The sequence below is a fragment of the Pelodiscus sinensis genome, chromosome 10, assembly GCF_052426305.1.
Source record: "Pelodiscus sinensis isolate ZL-2025 chromosome 10, ASM5242630v1, whole genome shotgun sequence".
NCBI classification, from domain to species: Eukaryota; Metazoa; Chordata; order Testudines; family Trionychidae; genus Pelodiscus; species Pelodiscus sinensis.
The window spans coordinates 30,728,579-30,751,987 of record NC_143061.1 but is presented as its reverse complement, the minus strand read 5'-3'; the positions used below and the strand labels follow the sequence as shown (position 1 = coordinate 30,751,987).

Here is a 23,409-nt window from a genome sequence, read left to right as displayed (position 1 = left end):
GCTGAAAGTAGATTTAACAGTGAAGATAGGATGTAGTATTGGAAGAGACCTTGATATGTCTCCTAGTCCAGTCCCCTGCATGCAAGGCAGGACTAAGTATCAGGGCAGGGAACCTAGGGTCTGTGGGCCAGATGCAGTCAGCAGCTTGTTTGGATCCAGCCCACGAGGCTCATTACTCTCCTTCCCCTCGTGGCTGGAGTGCTAGTGCCACCTCCCCACTGCTGCAGGTAGGAGGAGCCACAAGCCTTGCGAGCCAGATCAAGGCAAGCTGCCAGCCACATCCACCACACGGGCTCTTCCTAGTGGCGATGGGCGGAAAAACGGCTCTGCCCCGGAACAGCAACCCAGGGAAGCTCTGTCCCCTGTGCTGGCTTGCAGGAACTGCTGCCTGTTGCTCCCATTGGCTGGGATTTCTGGCCAATGGGAACAACAGGTCTGGAGCCTGCTAGCCAGCTCAAATTGGTGCCGAGCCACCTGTTCCCCACAAGCTGTGCCAGGTAGGTGCCCCATCCCTTTCCTGCCAAGACCCCGCACCCTCACCCACAAAGGGGCCTGGGACTCCCTGCTGCCACTGCCACTACTCCGGCAGAAGCCACGCTGTGAACTCCGGGCACCTCTGAGGACTAGTGGAGGTAACAGCATAGGAAATGGCTGCCGACAGCCCCATTTTGCCCCAACCCCAGCCCCACGAGGCCATACCCCATCCAGAAGCACAGAGACAGGTCTCTCACCTTGCCTAGGGACCTGAGTAGGCTGTTGCTGCCCCTGCACCCAGACCCTGAAATTCCAGTCCCCTCCTGCACTTTGATAATTTTGGTTGGTTGTTTCTAGACCTTCTCCAATTTGTCTACATCTGTGTTGAAATATGGCACCCAGAACAGGGTACAATACTCCAGTTGAGACCTAATCACCACAGAATAGAGTGAAAAAATGACCGCTTGTGTCTTGTTTGCACTAGTTCTGCTATACACCAGGATGAGGTGTTTTTTGTTTGTTTGTTTGCTTGTTTTGCAATAGGGTTACACTGTTGAATCATATTTTGCTTGTGATCCAACATGGAACCCCCCTCTCTCCAGACCTCTTTCCACAGTTCTCCTTAGGCAGTCATTTTCCATTTCAATAATAATTAATATTGACGATAATTAATCATTGGAACAACTTACCTGCAGACATGGTGGAGTTTCCACACTTGACATCTTTAAATCAAGACTGGATACCTTTTTCAAAGATATGCTATAGCTCAAACAGGACTTGACACTTTGGCTCATGTGATAAAGCAAGTCTCTCTTGATTATCATATCAGTCTCTTCTAGCCTTTAAAAAATATGAGAGATGATATTTCTAACTTACTCACTCCTCAAACAGACATATACATTTGTTCAGATTTTGCCTTTGAACCTGCATGCTCAACTCTTACCTTAGGTCTCAGTCCAGTAAAAGCTCTTGATTATATGCTTAAGTACTTTGCTGAAATGGAATTTTGTAAAGCTGTCACTGCCATCTAAGCAAAATGATCTCTCACAGTGTGTAAACAGCATGCTTCAATAAAATCATGTGCATTAATTTTCCATGTTGACATCAATTTTGGAAAAGTTAGGCAGATCAATGAAATCTAGCCTTAGTGCTGTCTTGAGTTAATGGAGCTTGCCCAGGCCTATTGATGGGGGGGAAGGGAGAATGAGGCAATTGCACCAGGGCCTGGTGTTTCAAAGGAGCCTGGAGCTCCTGGCTGCTGCCCCTGCAGTGTTGGTGGTGCTGGGAGCTCTATGTGGCTTTGAGCACTGGAGGGGGGACCCAGCACTGCACTCTGGGGACTCCTGAGGGCTGGCTGCCCTCTGGTCTGCCCCTTCCGCCCAAGGCCCCATCCCTTCCAGAGGCATGAAGCTGGGCCTCCCACACACCTGGCCCCTGAGCCTGCAGTGGCTGTTGGTCCTGCTGAGCTTGCTATATTATCAAGCTATGCTATCACAATGTACATACCAATCTAACAACCACAATCACATATGGATGCATTTTAATCTGTTCTGCTTTTCAGATTGATTTCTGGAATCCAGAGACTGTCACACAAGTAAGAACAGAAATGAAGGTTGATTTCCGGGTTGAAGCAGACAAGACCTCAGCCGTTGAGAGTTTCCTGGAGCAGAGTGGAGTGGAATATGAGTATGTTTTTTTTTTTAATTTGGTACTTTGAATAAAAGAAGGTCATATGCAGAGAAAATGTACCAAGCTAACTCTCCCATAACAGAAAGGTTCTGCCTTAACAGCAAGGTTCTGCCATAACTACAACTAACATTGTCCAAAGCCCAAGATTTGGTGGTGATGGGGGACTTCAACTATCCAGATATATGTTGGGAAAATAACACAGCGGGGCACAGACTATCCAATAAGTTCTTGGACTGCATTGGAGACAACTTTTTATTTCAGAAGATTGAAAAAGCTACCAGGGGGGAAGCTGTTCTAGATTTGATCCTAACAAATAGGGAGGAACTGGTTGAGAATTTGAAAGCGGAAGGCAGCTTGGGTGAAAGTGATCATGAAATCATAGAGTTCACAATTCTAAGGAAGGGTAGAAGGGAAAACAGCAAAATAGAGACAATAGATTTCAGGAAGGCGGATTTTGGTAAGCTCAGAGAGCTGATAGGTAAGGTCCCATGGGAATCAAGACTGAGGGGAAAAACAACTGAGGAGAGTTGGCAGTTTTTTAAAGGGACATTGTTAAGGGCCCAAAAGCAAGCTATTCTGCTGCATCAGAAAGATAGAAAATACAGCAAAAGACTGCCTTGGCTTAACCACGAGATCTTGCGTGATCTAAAAATAAAAAAGGAGTCATGTAAAAAATGGAAAGTAGAACAAGTTACAAAGGATGAATATAGGCAAACAACACAGGAATGCAGGAGTAAGATAAGAAGTGCAAAGGCACAAAATGTGCTCAAACTAGCTACGGGAATAAAGGGAAACTAGAAGACTTTTTATAAATACATTAGAAGCAAGAGGAAGACCAAGGACAGGGTAGGCCCACTGGTCAGTGAGGAGGGAGAAACAGTAACAGGAAACTGGGAAATGGCAGAGATGCTTAATGACTTCTTTGTTTTGGTCTTCACCGAGAAGTCTGTAGGAATGCCTAACATAGCGAATGCTAGTGGGAAGGGGGTAGGTTTAGAAGATAAAATAAAAAAAGAACAAGTTAAAAATCACCTAGAAAAGTTAGATGCCTGCAAGTCACCAAGGCCTGATGAAATGCATCTAGAATACTCAAGGAGTTGATAGAGGAGGTATTGAGCCTTTAGCTATCATCTTTGGAAAATCATGGTAGACAGGAGAGATTCCAGAAGACTGGAAAAGGGCAAATATAGTGCCCATTTATAAAAAGGGGAATAAGAACAACCCAGGAAACTACAGACCAGTTAGTTTAACTTCTATGCCAGGGAAGATAATGGAGCAAGTAATTAAGGACATCATCTGTAAACATTTGGAAGGTGGAAAGGTGATAGGGAACAGCCAGCATGGATTTGTAAAGAACAATCATGTCAAACCAATCTGATAACTTTCTTTGATAGGATAACGAGTCTTGTGGATGAGGGAGAGGCGGTGGATGTGGTATAACTAGACTTTAGTAAGGCGTTTGATATGGTCTCACATGATATTCTTATCAATAAAGTAGGCAAATACAACTTAGATAGGGCTACTATAAGGTGGGTGCATAACTGTCTGGATAACCGTACTCAGAGGCTGTGTCTACATTGGCACCCTTTTCCGGAAAAGGGATGCTAATGAGACACTTCAGAATTGCAAATGCCGTGGGGGATTTAAATATCCCCCGCGGCATTTGCATGAACATGGCTGCTGCTTTTTTCTGGCTCGGGGTTTTGCCGGAGAAAAGCGCCAGTCTAGATGGGATCCTTGAAAGTAGGAATAAGGGATCTTCTGGAAAAGGGTTTATTTTCCGCAAGATCCTGTCTAGACTGGTGCTTTTCTCTGGCAAAACCCCGAGCCGGAAAAAAGCGGCAGCCATGTTCATGCAAATGCCGCGGGGGATTTAAATAAATCCCTTATTCCTACTTTCAAGGATCCCATCTAGACTGGCGCTTTTCTCCGGCAAAACCCCGAGCCAGAAAAAAGCGGCAGCCATGTTCATGCAAATGCAGCGGGGGATATTTAAATCCCCCGCAGCATTTGCAATTCTGAAATGTCTCATTAGCATCCATTTTCCGGAAAAGGGTGCCAATGTAGACACAGTCAGAGAGTAGTTATTAATGGTTCTCAATCCTGCTGGAAAGGTATAACAAGTGGGGTTCCGCAGAGGTCTGTTTTGGGACCGGCTCTGTTCAATATCTTCATTAACGATTTAGATATTGGCATAGAAAGTACGCTTATTAAGTTTTCAGATGATACCACGCTGGGAAGAGCTGCAACTACTCGGGAGGATAGGGTCATAATTCATAATGATCTGGATAAATTGGAGAAATGGTCTGAGGTAAACAGGATGAAGTTTAATAAAGACAAATGCAAAGTGCTCCACTTAGGAAGGGACAATCAGTTTCACACATAAAGAATGGGAAGCGACTGTCTAGGAAGGAGTACGTCAGAAAGGGATCTAGGGGTTATAGTGGACCCCAAGTTGAATATGAGTCAGGGTGATGCTGTTGCAAAAAAAAGCAAACATGATTCTGAGATGCATTAACAGGTGTATTGTGAGCAAGACACGAGAAGTCATTCTTCTGCTCTACTCTGCACTGGTTAGGCCTCATCTGGAGTATTGTGTCCAGTTCTGGGAATTGCATTTCAAGAAAGAGATGGAGAAATTGGAGAGGGTCCAGAGAAGAGCAACAAGAACGATTAAAGGTTTAGAAACACGGCCTATGAAAGAAGGCTGAAAGAATTGGGTTTGTTTAGTTTAGAAAAGAGAAGATTGAGGGGGGACATGATAGCCATTTTCAGGTATCTAAAAGGGTGTCAGGGTAGTCAAACACTGGAATAAATTACCTAGGGAGGTTGTGGAATCCCCGTCTCTGGAGATACTTAAGAGTAGGTTAGATAAATGTCTATCAAGCATGGTCTAGACAGTATCTGGTCCTGCCATGAGAGCAGGGGACTGGACTTGATGACCTCTTGAGGTCCCTTCCAGTCCTAGTATTCTATGATTCTATGAACTGCTAGTCAAGCTATTCATTAATTTTTCATTACCATTATTATTACTATTGTAGCACCTAGAAGCTGCAATTACGATCCAGATCCCATTGGGATAGACACTATAAAACCAGGAAGAACAAAATGTGTAGAGTTTACAATGTAAAAAGATAAAAGGCAGGACAAGAAAGAGGTCTAGTAAATTGAAGTGACTTACCAAAGGCCACATCACAGTTCAGGGAGACCAACAGAGGTTTCCTCACCAATGTTTTCATTTATTTTTAGGTCTCATCATAAAACTACTATGCAATTGTTAGTAAACTAAGATTCACAGACCTATCTGTTTGTAAAATAATCCTGTGGTGCTTTCTGATACAATCTGTCCAATACAACACCATGAGCAATGTGTTTTACTTAACAACACAGAATATTGAATCAGCCTATCAATTTGTCATTGAATGGATACAGAGCTTTGAGTGGCTTGAAAGCTTGTCTTTTTCACCCAAAGAAGTTGTCCAATAAAAGATATTACTTAACTATCTTGTCTCAGCATTAAACAATGTCTGTGATGAAGAGAAATTCAGCAAATTAGTCATTTTATTCCTATTTAATCCAGGAAAAGATTGTTGAGTCATGGGGAATCTTTCCACTCACTTGAATACAAATTGGATCAAGCTTCAGTGTTATATAAAATGTTTAAGTCCCCTATTGTTCGCAAAGAAGTTCTACACTAACACAATGTTATTAAAAAAATACAAGTAGTTCTGTGGCATTTTAGAGACTAGCAAAAATATATATAGTATCATGAGCTTTCGTGAGCAAAATTCACTTCTTCAGATGAGCTGGAAGCTAGAGTGGAAATAACAGGAACCCAGAATGTATAACAGAAAAAGAAGGGAAGAAAAATAAAAAGGTATCTGTCAATTGTAGTACAAGTGATAATGAGGCTAACTGAATGGGATGGAAGTTCTCCATACTTAGCTTTTGATGTAAATGAGGTGTTAAATGTAGGGAAGGAAGGCTTTATAATGTGATATCCAGTTAATGTCTTTGTTCAAGCCCAGGGAAATAGTGTCAAATATGCAAAAGATGGTCAGTTTTGCTCTCTTTCTATGTAATTGGCTTGTGAAATTTCTTTGTAGAAGGAAGGCTACTTTTAAATACATTCATGAGTGCCCAGGCAGGTTAAAATGTTCCCCTATAGGTTTATGTGTGTTATCATTTCTCATGTCAGACTTGTATGCTTTTATCCTTTGTCATAGAGACTGTCCTAATAGACATGGCAGAGGGGCACTGCTGGCACTTGATGACTTATATCACATTAGAGGATGTGCAGTTCTATGAGCCCGATATTGTGGCTTATGTGGTTAGGTCCTGTGGTGGTGTCACTTGTATGTGTGGACAGAGTTGGCAATGAGATTTACAGTGTTGTCTTAAAGTTGGCATTGTCAAGACCAAGTCGAGTCTCAAGTCACTACAGTTCAAGTCTCAAGTCGAGTCTTGAATCCCTAAAGTCACTTTCGAGTCAAGTCCCAAGTCGAGTCTCAAGTCTTAATTTAAAAAATGTCAAGTCACTTTTGTACAAGCCATCAATATCAGCATTTTCAGACAATTTTTTCACCAAGTCAATTTAACAAAATTAGCAAGTCTCAAGTCGAGTCTCAAGTCACAAACAATGAACCCGAGTTGAGTCTCAAGTGGAGTCACCTAGCCGACTTAAGTTGGACTCGAGTTCAAGTCGTGGGACTTGAGTCAACAACGCTGGAGATTTATAGCAGGGGTAGGTTTCTGGGTGAGTGTGTTTCTGGTGTGATATATGGGTGCTGGAAAAAATTTGTTTCCGGTTAAGGATTGTCTGTAGGCAAGGATTGGCCTGTCTCCCAAGGCCTGTGAGATGATACTGTACTACGTACAAGATACTATACATATTTTTGTTAGTCTCTAAGGTGCCACAGGACTACTAGTTGTTTTTAAAGTTACAGACTAACATGGCTACTCCTCTGAGACAATGCTATAAGGTAGGGATCTCAGTGTTCCCTCCAATCTTTTTCATCCGTGTTTGGATTTTTTTTATTCATATGCGGAATACATTTTATGTGCACTGAGGCATGTGTGAATGTGCACCACCAGTAGAAACAAAACTCCTAGCTGTGGGTGCTCTCTTAATCAGCTGGGCAGCATCTGAATTCTCCTGAGTGGTGGCACAAGTGTACAGCTTAGAAGGAGCATTGATCTCAAACTCCCAGCCCACAGGTCATCCCTGGAGGGAGCAACTGCACAATCCGGCCTGGGAATTTTGTTAGGCTAAAGGAGTGGGGCTGTCCATTAGTGTTCTCCAAGACTTGTCCCTTCCTGCCACCACCCTGCTCCCTCCCTTCCTCTCCCCCAGGGTACCCTATCCTCCGAGGACATGGCTTCAGGGATTACCAGGGAGGGAGGCCTGGCACAGTGCAGCAGCAGGGGTTGGGGCCCCTCCCCCCATATTCCCTATGGTGGTAGGAACTGCAGGGAAGCAGAGAACCTCAGGGGATGGGAGAGAGCGGGGCAGTGTCAGGAAGGGCCAGGGCTTAGGGACTGCTAGTTTGCTTGGCCACATTGCACAACAGCTCTGGCTGCGGATGGCCTGAGTGCTGGGAGTTTGAAACTCCTGCTATAAGATGAAGAGTATGTAATCAATCAATCCAATTATGGTCATAAATTTGTAAGGGGGCCATACATATAACTTCTTCCAATACATTGGGTGCAGTACTATTCAGGCTTACCCAGCAGCTACTAGGGAATACCACAGAAGCACTCGAGCAGGCTGGAAGAAATCTGACAGTCCTTCTGCCCACATAGTGAAAGATTGGTGCTGCTACGTCACTTAGGCTACGTCTAGACTGCAAGCCTCTTTCAAAAGAGGCTTTTTCGAAAGATACTTTTGAAAAAGCTTCTTTCGAAAAAGAGCATCTAGACTGCAACCTCTTCTTTCGAAAAAGTGAGCCGCTTTTTCGAAAGAGAGCACCCAGGCAGTCTGGATGCTCTCTTTCGAAAAAGCCCTGTTTGCATTCAAGAATGCCTTTTTTCGAAAGAGCACTTTCGAAAAAAGGCGTTCTTCCTTGTGAAATGAGAAGTACCGCCGTCGAAAGAAAAGCCGCGTTCTTTCGATTTAATTTTGAAAGAACGTGGCTGTAGTCTAGACACAGGTGAAGTTTTTTCGAAAAAACCCTGCAGTCTAGACACAGCCTTAGACACCTTTATAATTTATATTTTCAAATCCCTATCCAAACAGTGAACCAAAGCAGCTGCCAATAAGATTTATAGAGTGTTGTTGTAGCCATGATAGTATATGAGGGTATGTCTACACTACCACCCTAGTTCGAACTAGGGTGGTAATGTAGGCAACTGGAGTTGCAAATGAAACCCGGGATTTGAATTTCCCGGGCTTCATTTGCATAAAGCTGGGCGCCTCCATTTTTAAATGTCTGCTAGTGCGGACTCCGTGCCGCGCGGCTACACACGGCACGGACTAGGTAGTTTGGACTAGGAAGTTCGGACTCCTCGAGTAATGGTAGTTCGGACTAGGAAGCCTAGTCCGAACTTTCTAGTCCGTGCCGCGTGTAGCCGCGGGCACGGAGTCTGCACTAGCGGACATTTAAAGATGGCGGCGCCCGACTTTATGCAAATGAAGCCCAGGAAATTCAAATCCCGGGCTTCATTTGCAACTCCGGTTGCCTACATTACCACCATAGTTCGAACTAGGGTGGTAGTGTAGACATACCCTGAGAGACTCACAATGGGTGAGGTAATATCTTTTATTGGACCAACTTCTGTTGGTGGTAAAGACAAGGTTTCTAAAGAGTTCCATGTAAGCAAGAAAGCTTGTCTCCATCACCAACAAATGCTGGTTCAATAAAAGCTACTACCTCACCTATCTTTTCTCTCTACTAAGGTTTATGGATGACTTGTGTCACCACAATAGTACAAAATATCTCAACAATATTGGCTGCATCTGGACCATTAGTTGTGTAGTAGGTAAGTCAATAATATTATCTCATTTTACCAAGACACTGAAACAAACACTGGATGGCAGAGCTGGATTAAGATTGCCAAGCTTTTGGCTCACAGCCCCATACCTATTTCACTAGCTCAAATTCCTTCCTACTAGATCATGCAGCTCTCATTAAATTAGTCCCTTTAATCTGCTAAGTCTGTGTTTTCAATCTGTTAAGAATGCATCCCTAGAGACTTTTATTGGAGCCCCTTAACATAAAATATGACAAACATGCAAAATAACTAATGTAAATGGGATATTTACTTTACAAACATTTTACCACTAATATTAAAGGAGAGACCTCGATAGTTATCAATGGTAGTAACATTACTTCATTAAAAGACTCAATGGTTTCTTTTTCAGGTCCTAAGGAAACCACAGCAGTACTATTAATACTGCATTTGCCACTATAATTGTACTTCTGACATATTCAGAGTAGCCCCATGAAGGAAAGACCCATATATTTTGGCAATAAAAATATAATTATAGTTCTTGAGGATGTTTTCAGTGTTCTTATTACCCCCTTATAGCAGAAGAATCCATTGAAGGATTTTCTCTTTGGCAAAGGAGGAATTACACTGGTGTGTACTAGAATTTCCAACAATATACATAGATTTGCACAAGTTCATGCACCTCTCTTCTGATTGCAAGGCCCATGAGGGTTGCAGGATGTCCCTGACAAACCAGCAGAATGTCCTTGTGACAGCCAAAGTAAATACAATTCTTTGATCTGCAGCTGCAGGGCCCTGAAATTATGTATTTGCAGCCATTTTAAGTGTTCATTATGAAGGCTAGATTTGCACAGCAAATTGACCTCTCATCTGTGCCGATCACTTTGATCAAGAACATAATGTTTTTGCTATTTTTGACCCTCTAACCATACAGGGTAAGACAAGCACTTGAAAATAAAAGTCAGAGTGGCTGAAATACAAGCAAACTGTCCTGAGTTACTGCCTGTTAGTAAGCCGTAAGTGTTAGTCTTTGCTCATGGGAAAAGTGAGTGGCAGAAGAAGACAGGACTTCAGTGCATATATCCTGTTGCTTATTGAATGACTGCATTCACCTTGCTGCAGCTGGCATAAATCAAACCAAATCGAGCTGGGAGATGGTTCAATCCATTGGCATTAGGAGGCTGCCAAAACCACCTTGGGAGTTTGGTTGGGCAGAGTGAGGGCTACTCTTTTCCAGAGGTTTGCTTGATGATGCCTTTTCAATGGCCTGGTATGTTGTATCATCATGTTGTGACATGACAGGGCAAATGTCATTCTGTGCTATCAGCTCAAGGAAGGCCCTGTTCCCAAGAAGCCCATCCCCACAAGCAATACAATGCTGTCTGCATAAGCTTACAACGAGGTGAGGGGGAGAGGGCTGTTCCATGAGCGCATCCTTACAACATGGGGAAAATAAGGTTGTCAACTTCCCTGCTGCTGACTCTGAAGACCTTGCACTGTGGAGGCCTGGGAGCAAAGAGCTGGCCTGGTGGACAGCTGCCAGCCAGGAAGGGCTCAATCATCCCCATGCCCTGCCTTGGAGCAGAACATAAGGCTAAATTAGGTTGCTGTGAATTCCCGTAATTGTAATCAGGAATGTAGGCCAAACTCAACACTTCATTTCAGAATCACTGTGATTCCTAATGGTAGGTCAGTGATATCTGTCCAATGCTTTCTCTAGTAGGGAAAATCAAATTTGAAGAATAACTTTACCCCCGACAAGTCTTCTTGCTATATTTGTTACTACTGTGGGTTTCTTGCAGAATTCTGATCGACAACCTGAAGACAGTTCTTGATGCTCAGTTTGACAGCAAAGTTCGTACTGCTGGACACAGTTATGTAAAATACAACGACTGGGACACGGTAAAGTCTATAAATGTTACACTCTCCATTCACTAAATGCTTTGGAACTGGGGTTAGAGATGTCATTAAACTTAACAATTGTATTAAATAGATCACTGCTTGGACGGCTGACATTGCTGCTCAGAACGCAAAACTTGTCTCTCGCACTCAGATTGGGACTACATTTCAAGGGCGGCCCATGTACCTCCTCAAGGTAATTGTCCTTAATTTATTTTTACCAGTCTGGTCTCTTCTTGTAACATGAATATAATTACAATATTTATTAAGCCATCACTAACTCTGGCATGTATTATAAATCCTCTAGGAAATCAAAACACATTTTGAGAGCTACTTCTATTGTGATTTTTTTTATCCTTTTGATTTAAGGTAAAGAGTTGAGAGAGTGAAACCCATAATAAATATTTTGGAAGTTCAGAGCTATAAATTTAACCACATTCCTGTGAGCATTGTAAATGATAATCTACCTTTATGTAATTGTTCACGCCATCTGTTGTTTGTAAACCCACTTACTATAAAGGGATCTATAAATGTCAGCCTATCTCGCAATTGAAAACAATTTGTCTATCTTCTTCAGACATAATTTTCTATCCCATAACTCTTATGAATAAATAAGATATGAAGAAATAAACAGGGGAGGGGAGAAACAGATTATTTATCCAAAACAGCACTAGCATTCACCAGAATTTATATAACCAACCTGGTCTTTTCAACTAATAACACTACACTATGAAATCTACCAATAATGTGTAGTAATGAAATAATCTGGGAAAATATGGGCTTGTCTACATTTAAACAAAATAAAGGAAATACTATTTTAACTTGAACAGCTTGATTGTCCAGAGAGGCAAGGCAAGAATATACTCACCTAGTATTAGGTTTCCAATTTAATCAAGGAATATATCTCATGCTGTTGTTAAGTTTCACCTTTAGAGTCACTAGTCTGGAGATAGAATATTAGTAATTTGTACATCAAATAGATTGTATTTCATCATATTTTATTTACTATAGGTGGGGAAAAGTGGTTCAAACAAAAAGGCCATCTTTATGGATTGTGGTTTCCATGCTAGAGAGTGGATCTCCCCTGCATTCTGCCAGTGGTTTGTGAAAGAGGTTGGTATATCCAGTAACTAAGAAAGGTTTTCACAAAACAGATCAACTGTAGTAGAACATGACAAAGAGTATAACAAATGTGAAACAAATACAATAATAAGATCTCCTGTTTGTCAGTCCTTGGTAGTTTCTAGTCTAGAACTTTCTAATTTTATTCTCTGATTTTGCATTTGGGTTGGAATAATACAATTTGGGGTCCTTTTTCCTCTTGAAGTGAAGCATATACATATTGTGGGACAGATCCTTGCCCTTGCCTCAGTGCTTTACCTCAGAGACCTACTAACCATAACCTGCTTTGGAGCACTGTTTACTAGTCAACAAATTACACTGCCTGATTCTCAATTGCTTTGCATCCTCTGTGGTCATTCATATGTGTGCAAAGTGAAGGAACCTTGGGTGCAATACACTACGGCTGTGTCTACATTGGCAAGATTTAGCGCAAAAGCGGCCGCCTGTCTACACTGGCCACGAGTATTTGCGCAAGAACACTGACGTTCTACTGTATGAAATCAGTGCTTCTTGCGCATATAATCTGACGCTCCTGCTCAGGGATAAGTCCTCTTGCGCAAGTGTTCTTGTGCAAGAGGCCAGTGTAGACAGGTAACATCAATTTCTTGCGCAAGAAAGCCCAATGGCTAAAATGGATGCTTTTGCGCAAAAGCAAATCTTTTGTGCAAAAGCACATGCCAGTATAGATGCTCTCTTACTCAAATACTCTAACACAAAAACTCTTGCGTTTAGAGTATTTGCGCTAAATCTTGCCAGTCTAGATGTAGCCTACCAGATCAGAATGGTAGTTTTTCTATGCCCCATTTACACTCACTTTATACAGGTGTAGATCTGTAAATGATCACACAAAACAATAGAGAATCAAGCCCCGAGTGCTGGAGTTTTCATGATGCCTGTGTGATAAGGGAAGGAGTGGGGAAATTTGTCTCCATAGATCATTTAATGTTGTATTATCTTTTGTGATGAGAGTTTCCTAGAGTCAGAAGTGTATCTATTGTCCTGAATGTCTCAGAAGGATCCTCTCTGTGCAAATTCTGTGCTTGAAATGGGATTGAGACATATTTTCTCGAATACAAATAAAAAGTTTTAAGAAGGCAGACTACAGGGAGGCAAGAGCCCTTATAGAATATGCGGTCTGGAGCACTGAATCCCTCTAAATAAGATTTTTTTTTGGAGTGCTCTAAGTCTACTCACTTGCATGCTGATTTGGTGCATTGCTCGCGATCAGTGCTTATTCATCTATGCAATTTTAAGTTAGAAAATTAATGCTTTTTTACAACAGTAGTGTGGTTCTAAATGATATAACCTGGGATTTATTCCTTGTTCTTTCCAGTACTTAAAAATATCTCAAAGCTTTAGCCTGTCTCAGATGTCAAACTGTGGAGTGTATAGTACTAAACTATTATTAATTCTAGGGTGCTTGGGCCAGGACCCAAGCCTACTGAAGTCAGTGGAAAGACTCCCATTGACTTCAGTGGCTTTTAGATATTACCCTTAATGAAGAATGCTACCTCAGAACAACATATTTGCAGTTTTGGATTTAAATTGGTAGATTGCTTTTACACACAGAGCCTTTTGAATAACTTCCTGAAGATCAGATTAAAAGATTATGCATCAGTTGCAAAAGACAACACACGCTTTACTTTTTAAAATACATTTCAGAGCACCCAGCAATTACTGATTCAATGAAAACAGCAGCTCTCTTTTCACCTATATCTAGGCTGTTAGCACTTATGGAAGTGATACTGTTATGACACACCTTCTTGACAACGTGGATTTCTACATCCTGCCTGTCCTTAATATTGATGGCTATGTCTACACCTGGACCAATGTATGTATACTCCTCTTTCTGAAAAAGAATGTAATTAAACTGGTAAGTACTGTAACGATCCTACAGTATTTACATGCACTTTCTATTTCAGTATCGCATGTGGAGGAAGACACGTTCCACAAATGCTGGCAGCAGCTGCATTGGTACTGACCCCAACAGGAATTTTAATGCTGGGTGGTGCAGTAAGTATTGCCTAATATTTGATGAAAGTGAACATTGAAAGGTGCAGCATATAACATATCAAAAGGCTACTTACACAGAGATGGAATATCCTCGCTCCTTGGGTTGGTCCTTCCAGCTATGGAGCAATCATCAGCAACAACACTCCTTAGGGAAACTTATGTTGTTGTTGTTGTGCATGCCACATCTGTCCCTTTGGGTGAACAGAAGTCTTCTATCAGTAGGGCCATCAGTCTGGAAATTTCTATAGGCACTGAAATGATACAGGGGGAAGCATTGCACTATATATAATGCAAAAAAATGAAAGCTACAGACTTCCACTCGAATGCCCTGTGATATGTAGCAGACATTCAAGGAAAGGTCTCTAAAAAAGCACTGCAGGTCAACAGAATTGTTCACCCCTCATATGAATTCATTTACCCAATAGGATGACTTACTTCGGTAATGTATAAAATGTTCTTATTCCTCCAAATATAGTACCTGTGAAAAAAATATTTTGGCAAAATGCTTTGCTATATTGTCTAAAAGGGTGTGAGCACATAATAAATATTTTGTCTCTGTATATCATATATGCTCAAGGGCAGTGTTTCTCCAGTGGTACAAGTACCCTTAGAGGTACTCGAGAGAAGTCTGGAGGGTACGTCAACACAACTGAAATTTGGAGAAAACTGAATTTTTTATTTAAGTTTTACAGCACTTTATTATTTTTGTACTTTTAACACCCAAAAATTTCATCACCCACCCAACTACGATTAAGTTGTTTAAACAAATGTGTTTCAATGGAAGAAAAATGTTGTGTGTCTGAAAACTGTAGGTACTGGGGGGGGACTTATAATTTTTTTTTAATAAAGGGGAACTTCATTTAAAAAAAGGTTGAGAAACACTGCTCCAGGGGACTAACTTAAGGTTGCCTAAAAAGTCTTAACTTTTATGGTCCATTGACATAATTCTGTTTCATTACATATAAGCATTCGCCCCTCCCCACAGGTGTTGGTGCCTCAAGAAAACCATGTGATGACACTTACTGTGGAAGTGCCCCTGAGTCTGAAAAGGAGACCAAGGCACTGGCTGATTTTATCCGTAGAAATCTCTCCACTATCAAGGCATACTTGACCATTCACTCCTATTCCCAGATGCTGCTGTTTCCTTACTCTTATACTTACTCCCTTGTAAAGAACCATGCAGAGTTGGTAAGTAGAACACAAATACTGTAACACTTTGTAATTTTGGTGAAATATGGAGAATATGCACATTTCTTCACTTGCTATTTAGATCAGGTTAATTTCAGAAATTTTCTTACATATTCTAGGAAAAAAACTGGACAATCAGCTTTCAAAAGTAAATTACTTTTTTATAGCAAAAGAATTTGAAGAGCATTGAGGTATAAGTTTAACTCAAGAATCCCTGATTCATCTCCATCATACACAAGTTGGATTTGTCTGCAAGAATGTGTTTGTCTGCAAATAATGTCATATAGAGATGTAAATTATATCACATTGCTTCCACTTTATTCAATGGGTTACAGTGTATCTGGCTGCAATACATTTCAAACAAACTTCATGCTCAGTTGGCCAGATCCACAGCTTGTGTAAGTTGGCATAGCTCCATAGCTTTAATGGAGCTAGAATGATTCAAACCAGCTGTGGATCTGCCTTAAAATATCATTATTTAATGAAGTTTAGAGCCGCACCCAACTTCTAGAGATTTTTAAGTCTGATAAAGGCAATTTAGCAAGTGAATTATTTATCTTTTTTTAAAAAGGCTGAACATGTAAAAGTTGTAAGATTTCAAAAATATATAATAAAAATAATAAAATGACTTCAATTCTCTAGAATATTAGCAATTAAAAGTTGCCATGAAAAACATCACAACAAACAAAACGAAAAAAATCCATTTTGACCCTTTCTCTTCCCGTTAAGCTGCCAGAAATCTAAGGCAATGGCATTACGCTGGCTTTACTGTTGCAGAGCTTTGACACATTTGTAAGGGCTCCCACAATGTTCTATCTTAATTCTGAAGCAGAAAGGAAGAGTATGCCTAACTTAATAGTTTTGCTTTGCACTTCTGGAGGCTTACTTGAAAAGGGGAGCATTAAGAGATGGTTTGAGGTTTGTTTGTTATAATATTTTACATGTCAGAATTTTAACTGTAAATATTCCAGTAATTTCTTCCGTCTTTTTTATTTGTCTTTGATTTTTACTGAATGTTTTGAATTTTAAATTTCACACATGAGAGCTCAGTCTAATTAAATAATATAAACTCCTGAACTGCTTCTTTGTCTTGCTCACAGTTTTCTCCATATGCCAGAAGTTTGCATGATCTTCTGCCCAGTTTGCTGAGTCAAGCCCAAGTGTGATGAAGCATATTGCTTCAAGTGCAGCATGTTTCTCACATCATTACATTCAGATGGGAAAAAGTTATATTGACACTCAGACACAAAAAGTACAGTAAAACCCAACTTTAAAAATACACAAAATTAACACTAAGGCAGTGTCAATGTATCTTTTTTCGTTTTTCTTTTCTTTTTAAAAAATCCTGGGTGAACAATTTTCATATTCACTGTTCTGTCTTATGCCTTATTGACTAGAAGAATATCAAATATTGAAGAGCAGCTAAAATCATCCATGCTAAGGTCTTGCAATTTTATAAATAAATAAAAAAGCCCATTCCCCTTCCTTTCCTCCCCCACCCCTCTACTTCCTGTCCATCTACCCTCCTTTTGGTTTAGAGATTGAATCTTCCATTTTTCAGTATTAAAAAATGTAATTCAGGAAGGCAAGAGATATGTGTCAATAAACATCCATTTGATTTCACTTCATATAAGTTAATCTTTCCATTGTAATTTTATCCCATATTTTAAATCAGCCTCAATGTTCTCAGGGGGAAGTTTTATTATTTTTTCTACAAAGGAGCACAGCCTATCACTACTAGAAGGCTGTGATCCGATCAACTGTTCTAATTCCAAAATGTATTTCCTTAGTTAGAACTCCCAACAAAAAACAGCAGGGTCCCAGAGATGCTAACTTGTACTAATATTTGGTTTTTCAAAAGAAGGATACTTTCAGCCAAAATCCTTGGCTTTTGCTAATGAGATCACCGTGTCAACCAATCAGCACTGTCTGTAACTGGTAACCGTGTTAGTCTGAATCTGCATAAACAACGAGAAGTCCTGGAGTACCATAGGGTATGTCTACACTACCCTCCTAGTTCGAACTAGGAGGGTAATGTAGGCATACCGCACTTGCAAATGAAGCCCGGGATTTGAATTTCCCGGGCTTCATTTGCATAAGCGGGGAGCCGCCATTTTTAAAACCCCGCTGGTTCGAACCGCGTGCAGCGGGGCTACACGGGGCTTGAACTAGGTAGTTCGGAATAGGAAGCCTAGTCCGAACTACCTAGTTCGAGCCCCGTGTAGCCGCGCTGCACGGGGTTCGAACCAGCGGGGTTTTAAAAATGGCGGCTCCCCGCTTATGCAAATGAAGCCCGGGAAATTCAAATCCTGGGCTTCATTTGCAAGTGCGGTATGCCTACATTACCCCGCTAGTTCGAACTAGCGGGGTAGTGTAGACATACCCATATAGACTAACAGATTTATTGAAGCATAAGATTTCATAGGCAAAGACCCACTTCATCAGATGAAGTGGGTCTTTGCCCACAAAAGCTTATGCTTCAATAAATCTGTTAGTCTATAAAGTGACATAGGACTTCTTGTGTCTAACTGGAATATTTAAATGTAAAGGGCCTGATCCAAAGCCCATTAAAATAAATTAAAAGACTACCATGGTCTTGAATGGGATTTGGGTAGGTTCTAATGGTGTAGCTTTCTGATGACTAAGTATGTCCACGTGAACAGTCACAAAGAAATTAGGTTTTTCACTTAGCAATTCCTCCTTGGTTAAAAAAAATCAGACAGAGAAAAAAAGGAGGAGAAATAAAGGGCATTATACTAAATACCATGTAATGTGTCTCATATCAGCAAACTTTTGCCTAGATACAGAATTCAGAGAGAGGCTGAAGAATTGTCATCAAAAGCTTTATATAAATTGTTCTGGCAAATAAAGTGACTATAAATCATGCTCTAAATGAAGAAGTAAAATTTAGAACTATTATCTTATCTTAGATGTTTATTCTTACTCTGGCAGATCTAATAAATTAAAGGAAGTATAGTTGCTATTTCTTATCTTTTTCTGAGTGGGATGAAATATGTAGTTAAACAACAAAACCTCGCATGGCTGCTTATCATTATTAACATATTGCTCCACACTGTTTAATTCAACAGTGTGGGGCTAATGCTCCATTATAAAGTGAAACATGAAGGAAGGGAGCAAAATCAAGTAAAATGTTATTGAAATCACCCTAATCCTGCAGAAGAGGGGAACAGAGGCACCAAAATAGCCTCTTCCTCCTTTCTTCCAAGCCCACTGACCTTTCCTTTAGGCACAGTCTGCCATGGGGCTCTGCAGGTATTCAGAAAGAACAGTGGGTTAGGAGGTGATGCTGGAAAGCAGTCACTCTATGCAGCATTCTTCTATTAGAACCAGATGCAGAGCAAATATCCACATGGTCGCTAATTACACTAATGTCACTCCATGTCTTCATTGCCCCTGGAAGAGGAGTGTAGAGAACAGGCTGATGGACAGTAGAAACTGACAGCATCACTCTTCATTGAGTTTTGCTTCCAAATGGGATTGAGGCAACAGGGAGCAGATCCCAAGATCAACAGTGGTGGAGATGGTTTTGCCCCAATATCTTCTGGATGGTTTTCAGGCCATGCTCCCTGTCCCTTCATAAAGCCTTTAAAAGGAGAATGAGCTGCAACTTCATGGGCCAGATCCGTAGACCTATTCTTGTGCTGCCAGGATAGTTGCAGAGAAAGAAGGACAATCTGCTAATCTAAAGAGCCAGGTGGAATTTCCTCTTGTTAGGTAATCCCTAATGGCACGTCTACACTGCACAGCTATTTCAGGATGCTGGAGGTATCCCGAAACAGCTACCCTATGTCTTAACAAGCCGCCCATTATTTTGAAATATTTTTTGAAATAATGGGCACACTATTTCAGCATCCCTGTAACCATCATTCCATTAGGGTTAAGGGATGTCTCAAAATAGCATGTTATTTCAAAATTTGGCACTATGTAGACCCGCCAAATTTAAAAATAAGCTATTTTGCAATAGAATCAAAATAAGATATGCAATTTACATAGAGCAAATTGCGCATCTTATTTCAAGTTTAGGGTGCTGTGTAGATGCACCCTAAATGTGTGAAATGGTGCCTGCTTTCTTGGCTTCCAAGGCACGACAGGGCACTGTGGAGGCATTCTGGGAAGTCCAGTGGTCTCAGGCTTAGAGGGCCATTACAAGTTACAGAGGCCTTGATGCTATTCTAACTTAAATTCGGGACAAAAGTAGCCCTTCATTGTTCCCAGTATCAGGGTGGAGGAATGTGGTTGAAACCATTTATGATACTTCTCCCCGCTAACCCCAGAGCATGTGAGGTACAAACACAGAATTTTCCCATCTATGTAGGTGTCCCCAGGTTGCACGCAGCGTTTCAAAGTGGCAGCGCCACAGGGAGCCCAGGGTCAGCAATGGAGACCCCAGCTGACCCAAGTCTCCATGCGGCACTGCCACTTTGAAACGCCGCAGGAGCCCAACATCAGGATCCTTGCAGCGCTGCCACTTTGAAGTACCCCTGCTTCTCCCCTTCCCTCCCCACCGCTGCCTCTTTCTGATAGAGGGAGCAAGGGGGGAAGTAACTAATCGACAAGCCTCTCGAGAATTCAATAAGCATTTGCTTATCAGATAGTCGACTAATCCTTCACATTCCTATTCGGGGTGCATAAAGAGGATAATTTCAAGCAGAAGTTAGAGGTTAGAGTTTTACTTCTAGATTTGACCCTGATGCAATCACAGCTAGAATATTGTTTCTAGTTCTGGTGCACTTAATTCAAAGAAGATGTTCTGGCCTTGAAATCTATGAAGGTATGAATCCCACACTCATTTTATTTCCAGCAAAAATAAATACAACAGCCTCAATCCTGTTTTATACTTGAAATAGGTTAAGACTGAGATACAGTAGTTGTAGAAACCACCAGATTCATTCTGATAGATTTCTGAGCATGGGATGGGGGTTAAGGAGCTAATAGAGGAGTTAGACTACTTTTTGGATTTGTACCTGCATAAGGAACAAATATATTAATAATAGGCTCTTCAATCTAGTTGAAAAGACATAACATGCTCCGGCAGCTAGAAGTTGAAGCTAGACGAATCTGAACATGCACAAGCAACAAATCTTATGTTAGCAAATGGACTATAATGGGGTGACACTCAGCTCTCACGAGTGCCCCCCTCTGGCCAAGTGGATGTGCCTGCATTCTCTCTGTTTGACAGCCAAAAGCGTCTTTGGCAACTCAGCTCTCCAGCCAAGTCGAACCTTGTGTGAATCGAACCCGCTTCTGGGGGTATTCATCTACCAGAGGTCCATCTCAGTGCTCTCCACTAGTGCCCCTCGGTCTGTTTCCTCACTCTACAGTGAGTGGTGCCCCCAGGACTTCTCTTTCTGCAGGCAGCATCCTCGCCCTTGCCTTCAGGTACATCTAGACTACATTATTTTTTCAAAAGGAGATATGTAAATTCAGCACTAATTTGCATATCTTCTTCCGATCACTTTTTTGGAAACTGTTTTTTTTTAAAGAAAGCAGTTTAGATGCGGTTCTTTTGAGAGAAAAAAACCTTTTTCGAAAGAACCCTGGCACACCTCATTTTTTGAGGAAGACGGGTTCTTTCAAAAAAGGGGATTTTTTTCAAAAGAACCGCATCTAAACTGCTTTCTTTTTCGAAAAAAATGCTTTCAAAAAAGGAATTGGAAGAAGATATGCAAATTAGTGTCAAATTTGCATATCTCCTTTCGAAAAAAGAACATAGTCTAGTACTCTCAGGGCTCTATTTCAGAGTCTCATCATAGTTCATTAGTCTCCAACCAGCTCTCCCCATGGAGTTGTCCGTGGTGCTGCTGCTCTCTCATCCAGCCAGCCTGGCAGTGTACACACCTTGAAGGCTCCAGAGACACTGACTGCTGCTCTTTTCCCCAACTCCTTTTATAGGCCTTCCTGGCCCCTGATTGGCCTCTTCCTCTGCAGCTGCTCTTGCCTTCGTGATGGATCTCTCAATAGCTTCTCTACTGAGGCAGGATGTGGCAAGGCCACAAGCCTTTAGCAGGGGACTTCGGCAACTAGTCTACCCTGCCACATGGACATAAAGTAATTATCCAAAGATTAGACTTTTGTGGCATGTGTGGGGCAGAAGGCTGCTTACCTGAACTTTTATTGGCTACCTTACTATTCATGTTGATTACTGCATGTATGGGGGGAATGCACCCTCCTGAACTAGACTTATGTACCATTTAAAACCTATTTGAGCCCTTAAAATAGGGCTTAGAGAGAAAAAAGAGATTCAGCCTTATGCAAGTTCTGTGCAAAGGAGTGAATTTCTGCCATATCACATCACACGTTGAATATTTTTGTGATAACTATTTACCTCTTGATTGAAAACCAGAATCAATGGATTTTACTAGTGTTCATTTTGAGGTTCTTTGTGAACAAAATCAGCATAAAGAATGGTTGGACACGTATGCCTCAATGGGGCATAATTAGCTTTTGGTCACAGGAGCCTGAACCCGCACTTTTTCTGTCTTTCTGATAACTTCCTTTACTTGTTTCGAGTAGATGTTGGTGCTCTTAACTGTGGAGCAAAGTAAACAAAAGGAAATAATGCAAAAGGAAGATAGATAGAGGTAAATTATTTTTAGAAGTGGCTCCTGGAGCACAGAGGAGGAAAGTGAGTATCATGTATACGCCTGCTTCTCTTATTACCTAATACAATAGTGTGTTCTGTTATCAAACTGAGCTTGTAACTGTCTTGTAATGCCTGTGTAGAAATCACAGCATTGAGTACATCCAGTCATATTCAAGTTCTCACATTGGATGGACTCACTTTGGACTTGCAGTGCTACCATGGCAAAGGGAAATCAAGGAATCCCTACGTAATGTCTGTGAAAGTTACAATGAGAAGAGTGCAGCTTAGAGCCCCTTGAAGATAGCTGGCTTCAGAAAGGCAGTGCTTAGAGCATATAAAAGAACAAGATAGGGGTAGAATGATACGCAGTGGCCACGAAGCACATTACTGTCCATAACGTATTTTCAAGATCCTATAGTCATTATACATCAAGAATGCCATCAAATATCCTACTGATGTCAATGGGAGTTGCTTGGGTGTAGCAACTGCATAATCAAGGCCCCTGGAGTGTTTTTAACCAGCAGCAATTTGCAGAGGTAAATCTGAATTGATGATACAAGAGCTGCTTCCAAAAGAAAATCTATTATCAGGTACAAGGTGCTTAGCCTGCTGTATTATGCCTTAGATGCAATAAGGAGAGAGGCTAGAATCACATGCCTTTCCTTAAAAGCTAGTAACTGAACTGCCAGTAACTGAACTGTAGTTCGATGGGATAATGAGATCAGGGAACATGATCCTTTTGTGACACTAATTAGCTGACATGCTGAAATGGAAACAAAGCTGAGAGATCAGCACAGAGAATATTGGATTCTGGAACAGGCAGGCTACGTCTACACTGGCCCCTTTTCCGGAAGGGGCATGTAAATTTCACTAGTCGTCGTAGGGAAATCCGCGGGGGATTTAAATATCCCCCGCGGCATTTAAATAAAAATGTCCGCCGCTTTTTTCCGGCTTTTAAAAAAGCCGGAAAAGAGCGTCTAGACTGGCCCCGATCCTCCGGAAAAAGTGCCCTTTTCCGGAGGGTCTTATTCCTACTTATTCAAAGGAATAAGACCCTCCGGAAAAGGGCACTTTTTCCGGAGGATCGGGGCCAGTCTAGACGCTCTTTTCCGGCTTTTTTAAAAGCCGGAAAAAAGCGGCGGACATTTTTATTTAAATGCCGCGGGGGATATTTAAATCCCCCGCGGATTTCCCTACGACGACTAGTGAAATTTACATGCCCCTTCCGGTAAAGGGGCCAGTGTAGACGTAGCCGCAGTGTCTGGAAGTTCCGCAACAAGTCAGAGAATGGAAGGCCATTCTGCAATGGAAGGCATAAATCTGGAGTAAGTCCTTTCACTGCGGTGATGCTACTTGCTTTTCACTTGTGTAACTGACACCAGAATTTGTCCCTGAGAGTGAAGGATTCTTGACAGCGGAGCCAGTGATGTGTCATACAAACCCCATACTGGAGAGCAATTGGTTAAGGAGTC

The 23,409-nt window shown here is 41.5% G+C and overlaps 1 protein-coding gene and 1 long non-coding RNA gene across 3 annotated transcripts in view; one reads left to right on the top strand and one right to left on the bottom strand.

Annotated features, from left to right (window-relative positions):
* The window catches only part of LOC102455777 (carboxypeptidase B), a 38,621-nt gene that overhangs the window by 8,436 nt on the left and 6,776 nt on the right, over positions 1 to 23,409 (top strand). The window contains exons 3-9 of the mRNA XM_006115917.5: positions 2,036 to 2,160; positions 10,914 to 11,013; positions 11,105 to 11,206; positions 12,022 to 12,123; positions 13,853 to 13,963; positions 14,055 to 14,145; positions 15,131 to 15,333. Coding sequence (XP_006115979.3) covers positions 2,036 to 2,160; positions 10,914 to 11,013; positions 11,105 to 11,206; positions 12,022 to 12,123; positions 13,853 to 13,963; positions 14,055 to 14,145; positions 15,131 to 15,333 — 834 coding nt within the window. The remainder of the gene's footprint in view (positions 1 to 2,035; positions 2,161 to 10,913; positions 11,014 to 11,104; positions 11,207 to 12,021; positions 12,124 to 13,852; positions 13,964 to 14,054; positions 14,146 to 15,130; positions 15,334 to 23,409) is intronic.
* The window catches only part of LOC112544625 (uncharacterized), a 47,327-nt gene that overhangs the window by 17,429 nt on the left and 6,489 nt on the right, over positions 1 to 23,409 (bottom strand). For both annotated transcript variants that reach the window (XR_016350363.1, XR_016350364.1), the window contains exons 2-3: positions 14,220 to 14,396; positions 1,164 to 1,314 (exon numbers count right to left, since the gene is read on the bottom strand). This is a non-coding gene — a long non-coding RNA (uncharacterized LOC112544625). The remainder of the gene's footprint in view (positions 1 to 1,163; positions 1,315 to 14,219; positions 14,397 to 23,409) is intronic.